General features: G+C 35.2%; 2 protein-coding genes and 1 long non-coding RNA gene across 3 annotated transcripts; 1 reads left to right on the forward strand and 2 right to left on the reverse strand.

Moving 5' to 3' along the window:
• Positions 1-635: 635 nt before the first annotated feature.
• On the reverse strand, positions 636-3,852 carry LOC102618370 (serine/arginine-rich splicing factor SR45a). The gene is made up of 8 exons (XM_025101414.2): positions 3,694-3,852; positions 3,573-3,592; positions 2,499-2,639; positions 2,369-2,392; positions 2,142-2,241; positions 1,874-2,023; positions 1,213-1,282; positions 636-1,097 (listed from the first exon to the last, which is right to left on the reverse strand). Exons 1-8 carry the CDS (start codon positions 3,694-3,696, stop codon positions 889-891), a joined length of 717 nt encoding a protein of 238 aa, XP_024957182.1. The 5' UTR covers positions 3,697-3,852; the 3' UTR covers positions 636-888.
• An 8,884-nt stretch (positions 3,853-12,736) lies between these two features.
• Positions 12,737-19,241, reverse strand: LOC102618083 (phospholipase D delta). The gene is made up of 10 exons (XM_006466969.2): positions 18,141-19,241; positions 17,498-17,614; positions 17,096-17,290; positions 16,663-16,968; positions 16,483-16,551; positions 16,176-16,323; positions 15,491-15,639; positions 14,603-14,752; positions 13,584-13,784; positions 12,737-13,205 (listed from the first exon to the last, which is right to left on the reverse strand). Exons 1-10 carry the CDS (start codon positions 19,095-19,097, stop codon positions 12,909-12,911), a joined length of 2,589 nt encoding a protein of 862 aa, XP_006467032.1. The 5' UTR covers positions 19,098-19,241; the 3' UTR covers positions 12,737-12,908.
• Positions 19,242-19,445: 204 nt separating this feature from the next.
• Positions 19,446-20,007, forward strand: LOC127903713 (uncharacterized). Its single transcript, XR_008056487.1, has 2 exons — positions 19,446-19,583; positions 19,729-20,007. It is a non-coding gene; the product is annotated as an uncharacterized LOC127903713 (long non-coding RNA).
• Positions 20,008-20,795: the final 788 nt, after the last annotated feature.

The raw sequence follows: 20,795 nt of genomic DNA on the forward strand, positions 1-20,795 counted from the left end.
TTAAATTGGATTAAATATAATACTATCTTTTATTTAATACAATATTAGACAGGACTATATTAATTTAATTTAATAACATTAAATAACTATTTAAACAATATAATATTTTTAAATTATATTGATAACTATTGACTTTAATATTTAACATTGAATATTACAATAAAGAAATAATTGATTATTTTTATGTTTAAAACTCAATACTAGTTTAAATACATTAATGAATAAAATTTTAATTTCATAATTTTTTTAAGCTGTAATTTTATACCCATATAAATATAATAACTAATAATCCCAATTATTTTGAACTAAATTTTAGTCTATCCTATTAGTCCATGACAACCAAACATACCTTAGATTAGACTATTTTATTAATCTCAAAATCTAATCCAATCCCACAATTTATCCAGACTCCCAAACACAACCTAAAAGAGCATGCTCACAGCTTTCACATCATGAGGACCACTACGTTGAGTAAGCCAAAGTTGAGATATATTACTAACTACATGCATTATGAATATAAAGAGATGAGACATAATTTACAAATAACAGGTACATGATGAAAAGCACTAATAAAAGAAGCAATACACTTGAAAAGCAACTGTATCCTGAAACCTGATCAAGACCACAACATTGAGTAAGCCAAAGTTGAGATGCAATATTACTAACCACAAGCATTATGAATATAAAGTTTAAAATAACAGGTACATGATGACAAGCACTAATAAAAGAAGCAAGACACTTGAAAAGCAACTGTATCCCGAAACCTGATCAAGCCCAGACATCTGCTTAACCGTAGTTGAAGCCAAATACATTACATCACCACAACAGGATTTCACACCTGTTATCAAACCTCTCAACAGTCGTATCAAATCCTAACAAACAGCATCATCATCTAGAACCACGAGCATACTTCCTTTCTGGGCTACCATAAGGTGAGCGGGGAACTGACCTGGACCGCTCCCTCCTTGATCTTCCACCATAAGGAGGAGAATGCCTAGGAGAATAATCACGACCTCCTCGGTATGGAGAGCGTCTTGGAGATCTACGATAACCATAATCATCACGGCCGGAACGATACCTTCCGCGATCACCACGGCCTTTCCAGGATACCAATAAGATAGCATCAAAAACTGAAGTTAGAATAACCATTTAAACAATATAGCCAGCAGCTCAATCTTTCCAAGCATGAGAACATAAGCATGTTGAACTTACCAATGTCTCTTGAACTTTTCAGCCCAAGATAGTGTCCAGGAGTAGGGGTTCTTGGTCGTTTCCTCCGTGACTGAAAGGCAAATAGATCACCTTAATTATTCCAATGTCTTCAAAAAAAATCAATTTAAAAACACAATATTTTAATAAACATTTACGAAAACCAACACCACCTAGCACCATTTTACAAGTTTTAACTTTAAATGAGACCTAAGCCAAAAATATCTTCAATAAAAAATTTCAATAGATGGTGGACAAACCTAGCCACAAACGAGGAAGAGGAAAAAGATGGAAAATTTAGACGCATGTGACTATTGCCCACTAAATTAATGCCAGGTTCGAAATACCATAAAATCCTGATTAGAAAGTTGTTGATAATGTCCGTTGATTAGTTGAGAGAGTTGAAAGTGAATGCTGAGGTTGTATAGTTGTTGGGCTATATAGTTGCTATGTTTAGTTGATCACAAGTCATTTGAAAAGCTGTTTAAGCTGGCCATTGATCAAGCTGTTTCACTTAAGTTGACATGGATGAACTGGTCATCTTTGATTGCTGCCAACATAGCTGACGCAAGGTGTTCTGAATATAGCCAGAAAACCTCCAAGTTAAGAAGAAAGATAACCAATCAAAACAGAAAACCTCCAAGTTGAAGAAAAATCACATTACCCTCTCCACAGTAATATATCGGCCCTCCAGAACTGACTGGTTGAGATACTTGATGCAGCGTTCAGCATCCTCAACACTATCCATAGTAACAAAAGCAAAACCTCGAGAGATGCGTGTACGGGGCTCCACAACAAGAAAACATGAAGCAACCTGAAAAACAAAAGGTTTTATTAATTGTAGATAAAAAGATCAGACAACAGGCATAATAGATTGGTGGATAAAGCCATTAGGAACTGCAATAAGTATTCAAATGTTGTAAAAGAACAACCTTCCCCTCCTTGGAGAAATGTTTTTCAAGGTCCCTTTCTGTGACTCTTGTAGATAGGCCAGTTACATAAAGGGTATTTCCAGGATTTCCAGTCTCGGTCCTGCCAAAACATTCAAGGACAAAAATATTTGAGACAAAAGCCATAAATGCATCAAGCATAGTATGAGCAACAAAGCATCAAAAGGATAAAGCATCATCGTAAGCACAGGAAAAAGAAAACCACTAACCTTCCACGACTTCTGGACCTTGATCTAAACACCATCAACGCATATGAAACATGAACACAGGCATCGATATCAGATATAGAAGGATACAGCAATTACTATTATTATAAATGCAGCTTAGATAGTGACAAACCTGCCGCGACTTTGGGAACGGGATCTCTGCCTTGGCCTAGACCAAGATCCTGATCTTGATCGAGACCTCGACCTAGAGAAAGACCTAGATCTAGATCTAGACCTTGAAAGTTCCCTCACAGGGGAAGGGGACCGCAAATCCCTAATGCATCCAGTTTATTAAACATCAAAAGCAGAAGGACAGGAACATACCGAAAGAGCTTAACAATATAATATAGCATAAAAGAAACTCATTCAAAGAAAGCATCAATCAATAGTGCACGGAAGACACTCAAACTAACCTAAAATATAATATGATATGTAATCTCAATAAGTATCTCTTATTGCCCTGTTCATCGCATTCCTTAAATTTTTCATGTTTCTCTCATAGCCAATAACAAAAGTGACATTGCATAATAAACTTCACAAATCAAATAAATGCTCCTGTCATCTTTTCACAAACATAATGAGAATGGATGAAAGTCAATTTAATTGACCCAAAAAGCAAGAAATTTTTCCTGGTCCAAAAGCACAACCTAGCAAATATTAAACACAAATTGAAAAAAATAAAATTTAAGAACTCTTGGGCAAATGAACTTATCCTTATATAGCTTCAAAGCTGTTTCAAAGCTGTTACCATATCCTCAGTACAGTATACTTTTTGTACCCTTATAATGAAATGACATCCTCCTATAAAGATACTGCATAACAATAACAATAACAATATGCACTTGAGGTATTCACCCGCACAAAAGATCATTCAACTAAGATTAAGAGTTAAAACATCTGACATCTGCGGCTTGACATAATATTTTTTCCTTTTGTTGAACAGAAGCTAAGAATCTCACACTTCCAGAACCAAACAGACCATCAAGGCATCAAAGTTCAAATAAACTACAACCTCCTAAGCTGAATACATTTCACACCCATAATCTCATAAGACTTGGTCAACAAAGAACATCAAGTACCTCTAATTCATTACTTAAAAAAACTAAAACCTCTCAGATCATTAAACAGAACATTAAATAAAATGAATCAATTAAAAATATTTGCCACGCAAATGTTATTTTAACGAGTTCAGCGATTTAGCCCTTACTTTTTGCGAGGAGAATCAGCCTGCGCATAAAAATAATAATAAAAAAAAATTAGGTATTATGTTAACATCAAGCTTCAATGAACAATGAAAGCAGAAGCTTTAAAAAGAAGAGAGGGTTTACCATCAGAGCGATTGAAACAGAGGAATATTAGGGATTCTGAAAGTTAGGAACAGGATGGGGTTCTTTCGGTTCAGTGCGAGTTGTAACTTCTGCCTACGCAGCCGCACCCGATAACAATTCGCATATACTATTTTATGGATTGGTATAAATATTATGGTATGTGCTTAGAGCAATTCTTTACTGCGGTAAGGCGTACGATTTTACTCTGCAAACGTCGGGGTGCTGCCGTACGTTACGTTAGATTAGATCTTCTTCTGCGTAACTTTTTACGCCTTTCTTATTTATTAGCTTTACTTTGTTCATTTTAATTATGACGAAAATCACGTTTGATTTCTCCCTATTGTTTTAAGAAAATGCAGATTGAAAAACAATAGGGTTATTTAGCGTCAGCCCCCACAAGTTTCGATCATTTGCGCTGCGCACTCACAAGTTTCAACCATGTGCGCCGCGCACCCATTGCTGTTAAAATAGCTGTTATCTGTTGCGGTGGAGGGGTAAAAATAGAAACAAATGAAGAAATATTTTAAAATCTTGTACTTTGAAGATCCGAATTCGAGCTGTCATTTCAACCTCTGTGACTTCACTCTTCCTTCATCATGGCAGTGAGCTTGCTTATACAAGATGCTCAAGTAGTGGAAATTGGAGGGAAATCGAAGACGAAGAAGAGCAAATGGCGGGAAAAGCATCCATCGTCACCCACGACAGTCATATATATTAAGGAGATAAAGTTATTACATTGTGTTATTCAGAAAATGCACTGAGGAAACAGATGTTTGAGAGCTGAACCAATCACACGTTCTTGAAGAAGCTTAAGTGAGTGAGAATACTTCTTTATTTAATTTTTGGTAGCTATATTGATCTGCATTTCGATTCCAGTAATTATGTTTTGTGATTTGAATCTATAGAGTTATGATTATAGATTTGATTGTATTATAGATGGTTATGGCTTAATTCTGTTGCTATTGGATATTTGGTTTGTTGGTCATTGATTATAGCTTATTTGGAGAGTGTTGAGATGGTTGTTGATAGTTTGTTAGGCCGATGTGTGTAATCGATGAAATTAACAAGGGTTTATTTGTTTAATGGTCTGGGTAAATGCTATGATTTAATGAATTGTGTGTGCTATAGGTTTTAAGTTTTTATGTTGATTGAGATTTATATTTATTTCATGAAAAAAAATCTCTGCATTATAAAGTAGGTACTGTCATTACAGGAATAATGGATGGAGATGATGATACCACTATGTTTGTAACTTACAAGGATAAGACACATAACCTTGGTATTGTTGATCGAGACAAATTCAGTAGGGTGTCTGTGATCAACAAAGTTATGGTGAGAGTGTATGGAAGGAAGATGTTGTTTGATGAGAGGTTTAATATGAGTATTTGGCAGCCGTGGGACTGTAAGAAAGCACAGATTGACACTGATACAGACCTCATCTCGCAACTAAAAGAGCACAACCATCATCTAATCTACTACATGCAATTATACCTTGATAAGATACCCCAAAACCATGACTCTACAGCAAAGAGAGTGTTATTTGAATCTTTTAAACCAAACTCATCTAGAGATCCAGACACCAACAATCCAGCAACCTTAAACCTCAATGATCCAATTCCATTACCCCTGCATGTGTCGACAAACCCAACTGAGTTTTCAAATGAAAAACTCTTGCATGAATTAGAAGCTACAATTCCAATCATTGTCACCACCAATATCATGAAATCTTTGGTTGCATCCGATTCCATTCAATCTCAATCCAATTCACAAAAATCACCACTTCATTCTATAACCAAGATTCAGAACAAAATTGATGCAAACTCTAACCTATTTGAAGATTTCATGGACACATACTTCAGGTCCCCTACACAAAACCAAACAACAATTCGAACACAGACCGAGGCAGTGACCCAAACCCAAACCAGTGACGCAGAGCATACAGATGAAGTCAGTGATAATAATGGTGACAATACTTCATGTTACACTCTAGAAAGTCCATCTCAGCAGCTCCCACAAAACTTTACCCAATCTCGAAACCTATCTCCTTTGTTGAATGATTGTCCATCCTCTCACGAAGAGACAAACAAAGCATCTGAAGCTGCCTTTACATCTCTTGACCAAAATGATATGGTTTCCTTCCTGCAAACTCAAAATCCTGAATCCCAACCTATTTTTGCTTCTAATCCTTTCAACAATTCATCTGACCATGGTAACATACTCAACTCCAAAGCAGCAGTGGGTGCTGAATATGACTTAGACGACAATGTTTTTAGTTTGATTGACAGTGATGAAGATCCAGAGCATCCATTCGGTACTCCTAATGTCATTAAGCCACCTACAAAGACTGTGTTGGAGTATGAAATGGCTTGTGTTGTTTCTGATGATAGTGATGGAGATTATATCCTATCTGATTATAAAAGTGGTGATGATGACTGTGGCCTTGTTTTTGATGATGAAGGTGATGGTGTTTTGGCTAAAATGGAGGCTGTTATTAGAGAGAACCTGTACATTCCAAGTTGGGATCCTGTGACTTTCAGAATATGGATGTATTTTCGAAATTTTAGAGAGCTTGCATGGGCAATCAGGCAGCATGCTGTTAAAAACAAATTTAAGGTGTATAGGCATAAGTTTGAAAGGGCTCGAATTACCGTTGGTTGTGCATACTACAAATGTCCATGGTTTCTACATGCTGGCAGGACCAGATTTGGTGGTGTTTACCTATTGAAGAGACTGCATAATGTGCACACATGTTCACGAGAGCTGGACAATCCTGAATGTACTGCCGAGTTTATAACTGTGAAGTATGAACAAACCTTTCTAGATCACCCAGACACAAAGGTTGATTTCATTATCGATGAGCTGAGAAGAATATATAGTTGTAAGGTTAATAGGTTCAAGGTGTATAGGGCAAAGAAAATGGCATTGCAAAGAGCAGGTGCAGATCATGAATCAAGCTACAGGCTGATCAGAAGTTATGCTCAGATAATACTAAATAAGATGCCACAAGCTCTGGCCTTAGTTAGTGTTATTCGGTTCCCAGGGGAGCAGTCTCAAACTCATTTTGATAGATTTATCCTCTCATTTCCAGCACTTAGAGATGGTTTCAAAGCTGGTTGTAGACCATTCATTGGGATTGATGACTGCCACTTGAAGGGTCCATATAAGGGTGTAATGTTGTCAGCTGTAGCACTTGATGCTAACACTGGAATATTTCCAGTTGTTGTATGTGTTTGTAGTGTTGAAAGCACAAGTACTTGGACATGGTTTCTAGGTCATTTAAAAACATTTCTTGAAGATGCAAGGCAGCTAACCTTCATGTGTGACAGGCAGAAAGGAATCCAGAATGCTTTGGCCCTTGAGTTCCCAAATGCTCATGTGAGGTTTTGTGCGAGACACATTCTTGCAAACTTGAAGACAAAGCATCCGCATACAAACTTCAAGGCTTATTTTTGGGCAGCTGCAAGGGCATGTAACTGCAGGGATTTTGATGTAGCAATGACTAATTTGAAGAATATAGATGAGGGTGTTTACGAGACACTAAGAAGGTTGCCACCAAAATTCTGGGCTAAACATGCTTTTGACAACAGTTGTAAGAGTGACCACTGCACAAATAATATGACATAATCTTTTAATGCATGGCTTGGTGTTCAAAGAAAAGTCCCACTGTTGAATATGCTTGAATGGATGAGGAAGAAGCTAATGAAGAGGCTGGTGAACAGAAGGAAAAAAGCTGAGGCTTGGGAGTCTGAGATTCCAAAGAGGATTTATGATAGGATGATGAATAATCTGCAGATTGGAAGTCCAAACCCTGTAGCTTGAGCTAGTAAATGGCTATATGAAGTAGACCACAACCACAAGACTTATATAGTTGATCTACAGCACCATGTATGTGACTGTGGTCACTGGCAACTATGTGGCATTCCATGCATCCATGCAATGCCATGTATTTTTCATAGTAGAAAAGAGTTAGGACAATTCCTTAGCCCATTATTGAAGCAGGGGAGCTATTTGAGGACTTATGCTGGAATGATCCACCCCATTCCAGATAAATCTTCATGGCCAATTACACCAGGTGATGAGATTTATCCTCCATTAGTGAAAAGCCTCCGGGAGGCCAAAAATGAATAGGAGACGGGAAGCTGATGAGGTTCCTCCAGAGAAGAAGCGATATAGGATGCAATGTAAGTGCTGTAAACAATTTGGCCATAACAAGAGAGGTTGTCCCATTAACCCCTTAAATGCAAACAAACGTACAAAACATTATAAGGTCAATGCAGTTTCTGTGATTTTTACAGTTGTCTTTGTGTAACGTTGAACCTTACTTTGTACATTTGTGCCTGCCCACAGACCAATCTAAAACAGTACATGACAAATACAGGATCAGCAGCTCGAGGTATGATTTTGTAACTACTCATGTTTATAGCTGTTAATATGCAATTGTTAACTCATTAGTCAATAATTCAAATGACCAAAAAAAAATATATCAGGTTTACAAGATAGGCTAGTGGGTCCACTGTCAAGTGCACTAGGCAGGGGGTCCACCACTGTTATTCACATGCAGCCATATGAGCATGTGAGGACAACCGTTGAGGTTCACGAGCCTAGAGAGATGCAGCTGCCACCACAAAAGACAAATGCATTTAGGAATCAAGAAGGGCCATCAGGTACCAAGAAAATGAATCCTCAACAGATGGCAAATATTGAAGTTAATGCTCCGTGGTTGGGTGTACAAGGCAGGAAGATAATGGCAGTTGGTGGAATTAGTTTGAGGAAAAACCAGACTACTAAAAAAAAGAGTGAACTGAACAATATTGGCAAAGGGAAGGCACCAGCCTTCCCACCTGAGATGGTTAGGCATTGTTTTATCATTTTAAGATTTTGTGATTAATATTATCATTAGGTAATGAAAGCATCATGTTACTTACTCTGTATTCTATTACTTATCATAATGCAGTGATTGGTGAATGCATTGGAGACATTGGCAGCAGTAACAATACCAAGTAGTGGAGGTATATAAGCATTTTTTAACACCTTCCACAATGCCACAATGAACCAGCTGAAGCTTTTGTTTTTTATTGGGAAGAAAAATGCAATGGTTAGTTTATAGCTGAAATTCTGGAGTTGGTCCTTTTTGGATGTGTAATGTTAGTCTGCACATGGAGCTTAAATATAAACTAATGCTTAGGTTATGTTGCCAGGGGTTTGTGGCATTATGAAAGTTGTTGGCAAAGTATATATGTAGGACTTACATATAGGTAGACCAATATTGTTTTTTGTTTTTTGTTGGATACATTGCTGTGTAACCATACAGGTGATTAATACACCATTTCAGATGCTGCCAATATATATTACTCCATGATATATTTTATATTATTAACTACAATGAATATGAGCAACTGTTACACTTAATTTCTCTGCATTTTCTAAAGCTAAGCAACCATTCTGAAAACATTTTTCATAACTTACAGTAAATGATAGTTGTGAGAAATAATAAAATAACCATTGTGATGAATTGATACTTTTTCAGTTGATAAAGAAGGATTTCAATTGTCACAGTCCTCTGATCAAGGTCAGCCATTGTCAATTTCATAATATTGTTGTCACTGGTGTCAATACCTTGCTCTTCAAACGGGTTCATTTGTCTTGTAAATTCTGCAATCTCCTCTCTAGATGGCGTCCACCATCTAAAGAAACCACATGCAGGATCATTAGGACAACTATAGTATAATCTGTTGGGATTTGACTTAGATTCTGATATTTTAATGGCTGCCCTGACTCTACAATAGCAAACTTTGTTGTGGAACTTGAAAATTCCTCCATTGATTAAATTCTTTTCTGAGTCGGGTTTTGATTTTGATGAACTTGAAGCACCCCCGGAGCAGCTAGACATTCTTCTACCAATGTATATGTTGACTAGGTTGTAAATTCAGTAGCTGGTGGTGCTTCAAGTGATACTTCTAGTAATGCTTCTGGTTATGCTTCTAGTTGGGCTTAATAATGACAACTTGAAGCTAAACAATGACTGTTGTTTGTAGTAATTTAAATGTGGTGGGGTTTGATAGGCATGCTGAAGATGAGGAATTGTCATGTGCAATATTTATAGCTAGTGGAAGTGGCATGCCGTTATGTTACCGTTGCAAAGGAACTGTAAATCAAAGACTTGTTCTGCCTATATAGCCGTTACAATGCACAGCTGCAAATGCTTTACTATAATTAGATTGTTATTTAAGGACAATAATGTCATCCTAATAAATATGGGCAATTTCATCATTTTCCAAAATCACAAACGGTACAGTAACAGATAACAGTTATTTTAACAGCAATGGGTGCGCGGCGCACATGATCAAAACTTGTGGGTGCGCGGCGCAAATGGTCGAAACTTGTGGGGGCTGACGCTAAATAACCCAAAACAATATTGAGCGGGCCCTAATTAAGTTTAGAAACGGCAAATCTATATATATATATAAAGTTAGGACTTGAGGAGGTGATGTAGCATCACCATTTTGCTTCTTTGTATATTCTCTATTATCTAATAAATAGAGATTTTTTTTTTAAGATTTGGCTTTTCATCTTCTTATAATTAATTTGATTGTATTTAACACATTTAATAAATAATAACTTTATTAATATATATCATTCATCATCTTTTTATATTTTCTATTATCTAAAATATCTAAAATATTAGTGGATATTCTTTGTATTTTTTTTCTCTTTCTATTTAAATTCAACAATATGTAATCATTAATAATAATTAATTATAAGCCTTTTGAAACATTTATTTATTTTATTATGCTAGCAATTAAACTTTAGTGGATTAAAATACATGAATTAATTAACATAAGAAGAGAGGTTCTTTCATTTTCCCTCAACAATGCCACTAAGGCCTAATTTTAATGTCATAATCCCATATTTAATTATGCAACCTTTTGTTGAGTGTCTTTTGGCTTCTTCAAAATTTATTATACTATCAATTAAACTTTAGTGCCTTAAAATACATCACCTAATCTATCTATCTATATATAAAGTTGGGACTAGAGGAGGTGATGTGGCATCACTATTTCTCATCTTCTTGTATTCTCTATTATCTAATAATTGGTTGATATTAAAAAAATAATTACATTACGAAATATTAAAAATAAAAAAATAATTATTAGATTATAAAAGATTACATGTCTCTTCCTCTTTCTATTTAAATTCAATAATATTTAACCATTAATAATAATTAATTATAAATCTTGAAAAATTTATTTATTTTATTATGCCAACAATAAAACTTTAGTGGCTTAAATATATCAATTAATTAATATAGGAATGAATGTTCCTTCATCTTCCCCCAACAATGCCATTAGGGTCTAATTTTAATGCTATAATCTCATATTTAATTATGCAACCTTTTGTTTAGTGCCTTTTGGCTTCTTCAAACTCTATAAATATTAAGTAGTTAAGATTTGTGGCATTATTATTTCTCATATTTTTATATTCTCTATTATCTAATATATTGGTTGAGATTAAAAATAGAAAATAATTAATAGATTACAAAAGATTACATGTCCCTTCCTCTTCTATTTAAATTCAACAATATGTAACCATTAATAATAAATTAATTATAAGTTTTGAAACATTCACTTATTTTATTAAGCCAACATCTAAACTTTAGTGGTTTAAAATACATCAACTAATTAATATAGGAAGGAAGGTTCATTCATCTTCCCTAACCAATGCCACTAGGACCTAATTTTAATGTCATAATCCCAAATTTAATTATGCAACCTTTTATTTAGTGTCTTTTGGCTTCTTCAAACTCTATAAATATTAAGCATTTAAGATTTATTATGTTTGGATTTTTTTTTTATTTAACCAACATCCTCTTTAGAAATGTTCTTGTGTTTTTATTTTTTGACTTATTTAAATTTTTAGTATTGTGTGCTTCATGGAGTACTCTTTTCTTCATGAGTTAAACAATGATAAAGATAATTGGATGATAAGGGTTAGGTTTTGTAAGATGTGGGAGTCTGTTAATACCAAGAAAAATAGAGAGTTGATTAGTGTGAACAAAATTTTTATTAATGAAAAGGTTGTGTGCACTTAACTATACACATTAATATATATTTTTAATGTTAACAAAAAAATAATTAACTTTCATAAATAACATTAGTTTTATAAGGCTGCGTCATCTTAAAAAAAATAATTAATATTTTTTATCAGTTTCATCAAGTGCAAAGTAATAAAAAAAGATAATACTAAATTATTTTTTTAAAGCCGCACGAAGTGCGGTTCTATTTCCTAGTACTTAAATAAGTAAAAGAGTCGATCAATGCTCGTTTGCCCACTAATGGGGTTTGATCATATTGTAGCTTTTAAGATAATTATTACTAATTTTACTACAAAATTAATCAATTCTCATGAAAATTAATTAAATATTTAATAAAATTAATTTTTAAAAATATTGTAAATTTTAAAAATAATCGTACGTATTCAATAAATTTTATTATTAAATTGTTATTAGAATATAAATAACTAAATTGAATATGAAATTAAACAAAATTTATTTACACTTATATATTTTTTTCATTGTATGTATATAGTAATTGATAACTAAAATAAACATTTTATATTTTTATTTTGTTATCTCAATATAACTAATAATAATAATTATCTCTTAAAAATTAATAATTTTATTTCTTAATTAATAAGAATAATTTAAAATTTTTATAATATATATGAAGATATATATAAAATTAGATTAAATATAAAACTAATTCTTGTTTTGAAAAAGTGGTCATTTCCTATTTTTTAAAATCCTATACTGAAGATTCAAGTAATTTTACGAAAATTATTTCTAAAAAGATTTATTAAATATCAAAATTAACTTTTCATTTTTCACAATTATTTTTTATCCCCCTAAAAACAATGCCAAACAGTGTACAAGTCATTTTTCGTTATGAGATAAAAGAGTACATACATGTCAACTATCACTGGTAACCGTATTCACGGGCACAGATTCATTACATCATGCGCCAAGTACTTGCCAAAACAACTGAAGGGTCATTCAAAACATAATACACATTAAAAAAATATAACAATTTACAAAAGAAAACTCAGTAATTAAAAAGAATCACAAATTCACAATGCAGAACACAAATACACGATTACACATACTGTCCCTTGAATATTCTTTTCTCCACCTCTTCTATGAACAGAAAACCGGTAGGAGATCAGGTTGTCAACATATCAGGAAGACTCATGGAATGAACACCAATGATTTTACCACCGGCATCAGGGAATTGCTCATAACCTGGTAAGGGGCTCACTGTCCCATCAGCATCTACTTGCAGAGGATATCTGAGGAGGTGGCCCTGCAATGGTGTGAACTCCATGGCTGTGAATCTACCCCAGTTTTCTCCAGCAATCTGATTTACCTTCCTTATACAGTCTAAACTTTCTGGTTCCTCAAAGCAATTATCTAGCATGCCAAGATGCTCTGACCAAAGTGACTTCCTATACCCATATATCTGCAGAATTATAGTTACAGACCATAAAAGATGTTTCAAGACCGACATTCATAGGGCACTTACAATATTATACTTGCTAGGCATATAGATGGGGAAAAAATGTTTAATTATCAGACATTTCATTTCAAAATGTAACTTCCTAAATCACATATAGCAAGGTTCAAGAAACTTGATGGAAGCAAACCTGGATTGTTATTTCTGAATAGGATTCTTTTCTAATCTAAGCTTCTACATGAGCAGCTTGTGATTGATAATTAATAGAAAAGAATATTATTATAAAACAGGTCTTGACCATGCATATACAATAATGAACCCATGTAAGTCAACTTCCTTTATTACAGAAGAAAGAAAACAAAGAAAACAAGATCATCTACAAACCTGACCATGTGGATGTTTCAGCTTCCTAGCCCATGTGTGATGCGGCTGATAAGAACCCATAGCTATCTCAGTGTCTTTGGAACCAGCCATGGATCTTTGGTTAATGTTGGCAGATCCCATGATCACATATTCATCATCTACTATCATCCCCTTGGCATGCACATATATCATGAAGCGCTGATTTTTCTGTGAATCAGAGACCTGAAAGTAAACTGGAATTAGTCAAAACTTATAACAACTTTTGTTTTTTCATAAATTTTCTTGAGAGAACTCATATTTGATATTAAAAGTTGTAAATCTCTACTCCCAAGAGAAACTACAGTTTCTTTTTTCTTTTTTTCCCCAAAAGTACTACATTGATCTACAGGTATTTACAATAACAAACCTACCGACACATCCTAGATTAGAAACCTCCAAGTACATGTAGCACTACGCACAGTTATAAGCAAGGGCCCAGAAAACTATTGGCAAAGATGTGAATATGACAACATTTTTGTGAGCCTTCAATCCTCATGAAGAAATTGGAGAAACTTATTCCAAGCATCTGATGAAAATTGCCACAATTAATCCAGAATCTTCTTTCTTGCTTTAATACTAAACCAAGGAAAATGCATATAAGCCAATGCTTAATATAGACAGGAAATTTCGTGGTTAACTTGTTGGTCGTTATCCCTCGACGACAGAAATTAAGTAATTAGATTAGACTTCTTTCGGTTGTATATTTGACATCCTTTGGGCTTTGTTAACATGCTAACAACAGAAATAGTGGGTCTACATAAAAAACTAATAGAGATGTCAGAGGAGAAAGATCACGGATCAGAGTAACACAAGTTCTGATTTGATTTAGACAAAATTTTACATAAAATAATTGGCAAACTAATTTCATTATTAATCAACTAAGCTACCATGAAATTTAGTCATAATTATAGCCAACTATTATGTTTAAATCCTAGCAAGAACAGTTGATCGTTAACATGCTTACGAAAAGAACAAAAGGAATTTTCCTCTTAGGTAAACACCTTATCACCATTATTGGCCAATACATCCTTAGGAGCTTCTTCCCGTTTTCCGAGACAATAAAAACTGAGGTAATCTTGAGGATGTGCGTCCACTTGCATTTCCCTCAGTTCCTGTGCAACAACACTATACATCATCTGCATCGTCTGGCTCTGCAAAATCCAAATATATAATGTCAGAGCAAACATATTTCCACAGTCATAACAAATTTACCCCAAAAGAGCTAAAAACCCCCCATTATCGTTCAAAAGATGAGGCAAATGGGGGGACACATTGATGATTTTTTCTTGTTCTTTCTTTGGAATCTTCTTAATAGAAAATGGGGATAAATTGATGGTTTCACATTGAAGATTGCCATTCTAAGTAGGGGTAAATTGAAGTTTAACCTCAGAGTACTGACAGAAAATATCAGTAACATTTTAAGACAAAACTAATTTGAACCTAATTCCCACGCGAAAAGTTAACAATAAACTCAAAATTATTACTGCAGAGGATAAACCCGGTTAGTAGCATTTCAATTTAGTATCTAGAAATGATATCATACTTCTCATTGTGAAACAGTATAACAACAGTGAAGTTGGAATTAAACCATGTACAAGTTCCCCAAGATGTAACCACATAATACCAATCAAAAGTCCAACAGAAATAACCATCCATGAAAGAAGAATCGTATTAAATCTGCAGTGATTAAGGATGGAAACAAACTATTACTCTCAACTATAATTACCAAGAACCAGAAATCATAGCACAGCAACATTATTAGTAGTCTATTTAAAATTTGTATTCCGCCTCTTCCTTTTTTTCTTTTTATAAGTCATTCAGTTAGTTTATACATATAAAAATTGATGTTCCAAATTTATGAAGATTGGAAGGTATATAACAAAAAAAACCTGCCAAAACAGAATTTCTTGCACGGTGTTAGTTTTGGGATCACCCTCAGGCCACATAGGTATGATGACATACACTGCAAATCTCTCATTAGCTCTAATTTTACTAGCAATCTTTAAAGCCAACTCCATCGGGATAAGATTATCAGCTCCTGCTCAGACAAAACCAAAGTAACTTCAGAAACTCAGGGAAATTAATACTATAAACAGTCACCATTCATTTGATACCAAATATAAACTGAAACAAGGTACAAATATATGAAGGCAACTATTTTGTAGTCAACAGGTCAAGATAAAGCAGAAGCACATCAATTGCCCAAAATTGCAGTAAAAATCAAAAGAGACTATTTACAATGCTTTGAAAAATATGTGAAGACTGCAAGTGCATGGCACCAATAAAGGAGCTACAACAAAATAAATTGTACTTGATATTCCCCAATCCGGAGGGGAAGGGAGGAGAGAAACATAACCCTAAGCTGTGCTAGCAACCACTAATGCTTAGTCCAGCGGAATTCTATTATCAGTTCCAGAACAGACATTTTAAAGAGCTAACCTACAATTCTGCAATCAAATACTTCATATGCATTTGCTTCTTGCTGTAATAAACCTTTGGTTGCAGAAATTAGAAAAAAGAAGTAACAAACAAAAGCAATTAACTCTGTGATGTGATTAAAATTGTGACTTTAACCTGCATTTTTATACGATGGCCATGCATAAGATGATCCAAGAAAATACTGATTTTCAATATATATAAAATGCTGAGCAGATCTGATTGCTTGGATATAAGCTGTTTGAATGCTCTTATCTATCACCACATCTTTTGCACAGATAAGGCTCTGCAAGAGAAGAATGTCATTTAGAACTGGATAATAAACTAAGTTGTGAATTAGAAACACAAGTACAGATCAAAATCTTGAAGCACCATTGTCTTAGGCCCAAATGCAAGTGATTTTCTATCTAAGAATTCAAAGAAGGAAAGTAGTTCACATATAAACCTGGTCATCAATGTCCTCAATAGATTTTGGAAATCCTTTCACTGATCCTGAGTCTATGGACCGGAAAATCTGTGACCCAAAAGAGAGAGAGAGACAGAGATAGACCTTACTAAGAATTAGTGAAATAAAAATACAAAACCAAATAATTTTTTGATTAATTTATGATTTGCACCATATGACCTGAACATGCCAGTTTTCAGGATCATCCTCCTTTGAAACACGTACTACATTATCATCCCTTGGAACTATTGTTGTTCCATTCGTTTTAAGAGATAGCTCAGGACTTAGTATCCACGAGATGCGCCCTATCTTAATCAGATAATCATCACGCCAATGAGAGACCCTTTTGAACTTGAAAGTTAACTCTGTCAACTTGGTTGCTTTTCTCCAACGCTGCTCAAAGTTGATAAGAACATCATATGCAGCAGGCCCATCTAATCTGCAATGCAAATCATGCCATGGTTCCCTTGGAGCCTTGGTTCCAATCTGATACACAATCACGGAAAGAGAAAGTGTAAAGACAAATAAAGGAATAACATTCCAAAAGTCTAATGCTATGTGGTAATAAAAATGCGAAGTCCGATAGAAATTTATATTTTGGTCAGCCACTCACAGGATATGTAGGATTATGAAAATCATCCTTGAAGACAGTGTCGAGATCACGAAATAGACGGTGCTCAGGTGTATCATAGCGACCATCGCAAAGGTCAATACCTCCTATAAATGCTGTAATCTTTCGATTATTACCAGATGCCTGTGTGTCTACAAGAACACATTTTTGATGGTGGGTAAAGATTGTTCCAACAATCTGGGAAAACCCACCACACAAACAAATAAGGAAGAAGAAAACTTATCAAAAACAAGCAATAAACAAAGTTTAGAGACTTAAAAAAAAAAAACAATCATTTGTAAAATGTAACTAAAACTACGTAACTATCAATTGACACTAATCAGAAATAATGGAGTTGTCGAAATACAAACACAGCACATTACCGAACTGTGAAATAAAATATACCTGTTGTTTGAAGTAGCTAAGCTTGCTACTAGCATAACGAGGTGCCAAAACACAATTGACAGATGAATGCTTGAAAAATTTCTTTGTTTCTTCATCATGCGTGGCCATCACTCCTGCCTGCACCACCCAATCCCACATCATATTATTGCTCCAAACACAAAAGTAATTAGCGGTTTAAAAGAAAAAATTCAATGACTTGGCAAATGTTTGTATGCTTAATTGTCAAAAAACAACAAGCAAGTGCTGGTTCAACACCCACTTTTACTGGGTGGCTAAAGCTTACTTACTAGTTATCCACTTGTACTTGACAGCTTAGTGATTCAATTTCACAGCAGTCTTCTAATCTACAAAATCTCAATTCCAAACATAGCCCTAGCCAATCAAACAAGTAACAAAGACACCACTAACACACCCAAAAATCAAATCAAATCAAATAAAAGAAAGCAGTTGCATAGAATATTAGTCCATATGATGCCTAATATTCTTAATTTAATTGGATAATGAACAAACAAATAAGCATTACAATTAAATTAATGCCAGTCCACATTACTAGTATTTTAATAATAATCTTTGGTTGATTTGTTCTTAACTTAGAAAATGACATAATAAATAAGTAGCAAACAAACTTAATCAAAATCCTCACCGTTTTGACGCCAAGCTTGTCATGCGAGGTCTTATCGTCCCAAATCAACAACAAAACTCGAACACCTTCCTCCGATTTATACTTAAGCAACTCACCGAGAGTCAAGTCGCCACCACGCGGCAACGGTCTTGTCGGCTCTCTAATAAGCTTAATCTTATGAAAAACAGACCAGCCAACGATATAGATCAAATGGTGAGCCTCGGATATGGCGTGACAAATATCTTCCCAACAAGTCCCCGGCTTATAAAGCTTCCCATCGTCCAAAGGAATCTCAGGAAAAATTCCCTCACTCACGTGAGCATCCTGGTAGAGCCTCACGTGAGAGCCTTTCCTCAAGGGAAAATACGTGTTCCTCACTCCCTTCTGCTCGGGATCGCCGGCAATGCCGTGGCGGTACAGCGGATTTTTGTCACAGGGGGTGAACTTAAGCTCGAGTTGTATAGATGCACCAGGCTTAGGTGGACTACCGGAAGGGGCAATGATGTCGTACCATCTCGAGATGAACTCGCCGGTCGCGATGGTGTCAGCAGGGATTGCGGCGGTGCCGATTATTTGGGCGCCGAAGACGTCGTCATCTTTGACCTGAATCTCGAGGTTGACAAGGGGATGCGCTAAGGGAATGATGAAGTGCTCGTTCCAGACAGGCTCTTGGGAATTTTTAAGGACACGTGTACGGGCGACGGTGGCTTGAGGGACCACGACGGTGACGTAAGGGTCACTGGTGATGATCTTACTCTTGCGGATGATTTTGCTGGTGTGCCGGACTCCGTCATCGTCCTGAAAGGTCTCGTGCGTCGGGGCGGGAGTTTTGCAAGCGTCACAGGCTGTGAAACAACGTCGGAGGTGTTCGGACATCATGTCCATGTTAGGTAACCGCCGGGCTCGAATGATTTTCAAGTCCAGGTCACCGTGAAGGTAGATGACCTTTTCTTTATCGGAATCGTCTCCGGCCGCCATGTACCGTAAGCGGATCAAGGATCGATTAGAAGCTTCAAATGTGCAAAAAATAATGACAATAGAGAAAGAAATCAATAATAGAATGGAATGATTAGCAGATAAGATAGACAAAAACGGCGTGCAGTGAGGCGTTGTAGTCTGTTGAGTGTTGGGTAAGATGTGGCTTTACTTGTAGTTGAGAGTTAAGGCCTCGTGGCGCGAGACGGGGGGCCTTATTGACTGTCGTAGGCTGTAACAGCAATATTTTTTTTTTTTTCAAAATTTTTGTATATTAAATTATTGACTTAAAAATGCCAGGTTCTCGATTTTGATTTGGATGACGATGAAGAAGGGAAAATTTTTACAACGGCGGATAAGGACAACGTGGGCCACAAGGATCAAGGATGAAGTGGGTGACTCGTGACTCAGTGATCTGTCGGTAAACAGAGGAAACCGCGAGGTACAGAATTCGTCGATCTGCATCCTGAAAAAGGTTAAAGTAAAAATGTAAACTCCTCTTTTTTTTTTAATTTTTTTGAATTAATTGGGAGTAAAAAGTCTAAATAAACCAGCGGTTTGCAAATGAGTTTAACTCACCCTCCTTGTCCCTTATTTTTTTTATTATTTTTGTTTTTTTTTTCTCTCCGCATAGGTACGCTGGCTGGCGTGTTCGAGTTTGACCGTCACTTCCATGTTCCAGTGTCCCCGGCAGTGCGTGCAAGGCTTCACATCTTTCCCTCGATGACTACTAGGAAATGAGATCAACGGTTTAAAATGAGTTGTTGTTGTTCTTTTTTTTTTTTTTCTTTTTGAATCCGAGCCATTGACGCTCCTTTCTTTCTTTTCTTTTTTCTTTATTGAATTACGATTGTATTTTACAATCATAAGTTTATTGGATGGAAAAAAAAAAGTTAACAAATTCATTCTGCCATAGGAAGTGAGTGAATTTCACCATTATACTACAAAATCTAATACATATGTTACTATTTTATATAAACATGTTTACGCATTGTCTTACCTTTTTAATTACACCAGCAATTATGTGATTACTTGGTTAAAGTAGTTTTAAATAAGTTTATTTTACGTATGTTATAGTAATATTGGAATTCTAGATATCAGATAGACCTTTTTTTCATATAAAATTATTGGTTCAGTTAATAAAATCTTTTGATGTGGTTATATTCGAAATTTCAAATGGTAATGATACAATTGTTAAAAAAATAAAAAAAAGTATCAAGACATAGGGAATATGTGAATTTTTCTTTGAATTATACTAAAAGAAAAAAATTGATCAGCCTCGGCGAGAAAAAGTGTAATTGGCAGTTAAAAGAAATATTCTTTCGAGAAAACAAATATTTTTTTTTCCCTCAAAAAGATCCCAACTACCGAGGTTTTGTTGGTAGGCCCATCACACATTCCATGTCCGACTCTCAAAAGTTAAAAACTCAATTCGCAGGTGTTTGGTATCTTAGCCACGACCAATCAGTAACTAAACTTTATGCGAAACTTCACTATTTGTCCAAATAAAAATGAAAAGCGAAAGCCCACTTGCAAACCGAAACCTTTTTTTAGCCTTTTGGGCGAAGTTTGAAAACTTGGAAGACGGGTGATGCTCTGGATTCTTCTACCGGGCTAAAATGAAAACTCTTCAACAAATATAGCATCTCATAAGCTTGATAGAAGTGAATGTTAGTCAATCTGTGACTAGCCTAACCAGCA

The sequence above is a fragment of the Citrus sinensis genome, chromosome 7, assembly GCF_022201045.2.
Source record: "Citrus sinensis cultivar Valencia sweet orange chromosome 7, DVS_A1.0, whole genome shotgun sequence".
NCBI classification, from domain to species: Eukaryota; Viridiplantae; Streptophyta; class Magnoliopsida; order Sapindales; family Rutaceae; genus Citrus; species Citrus sinensis.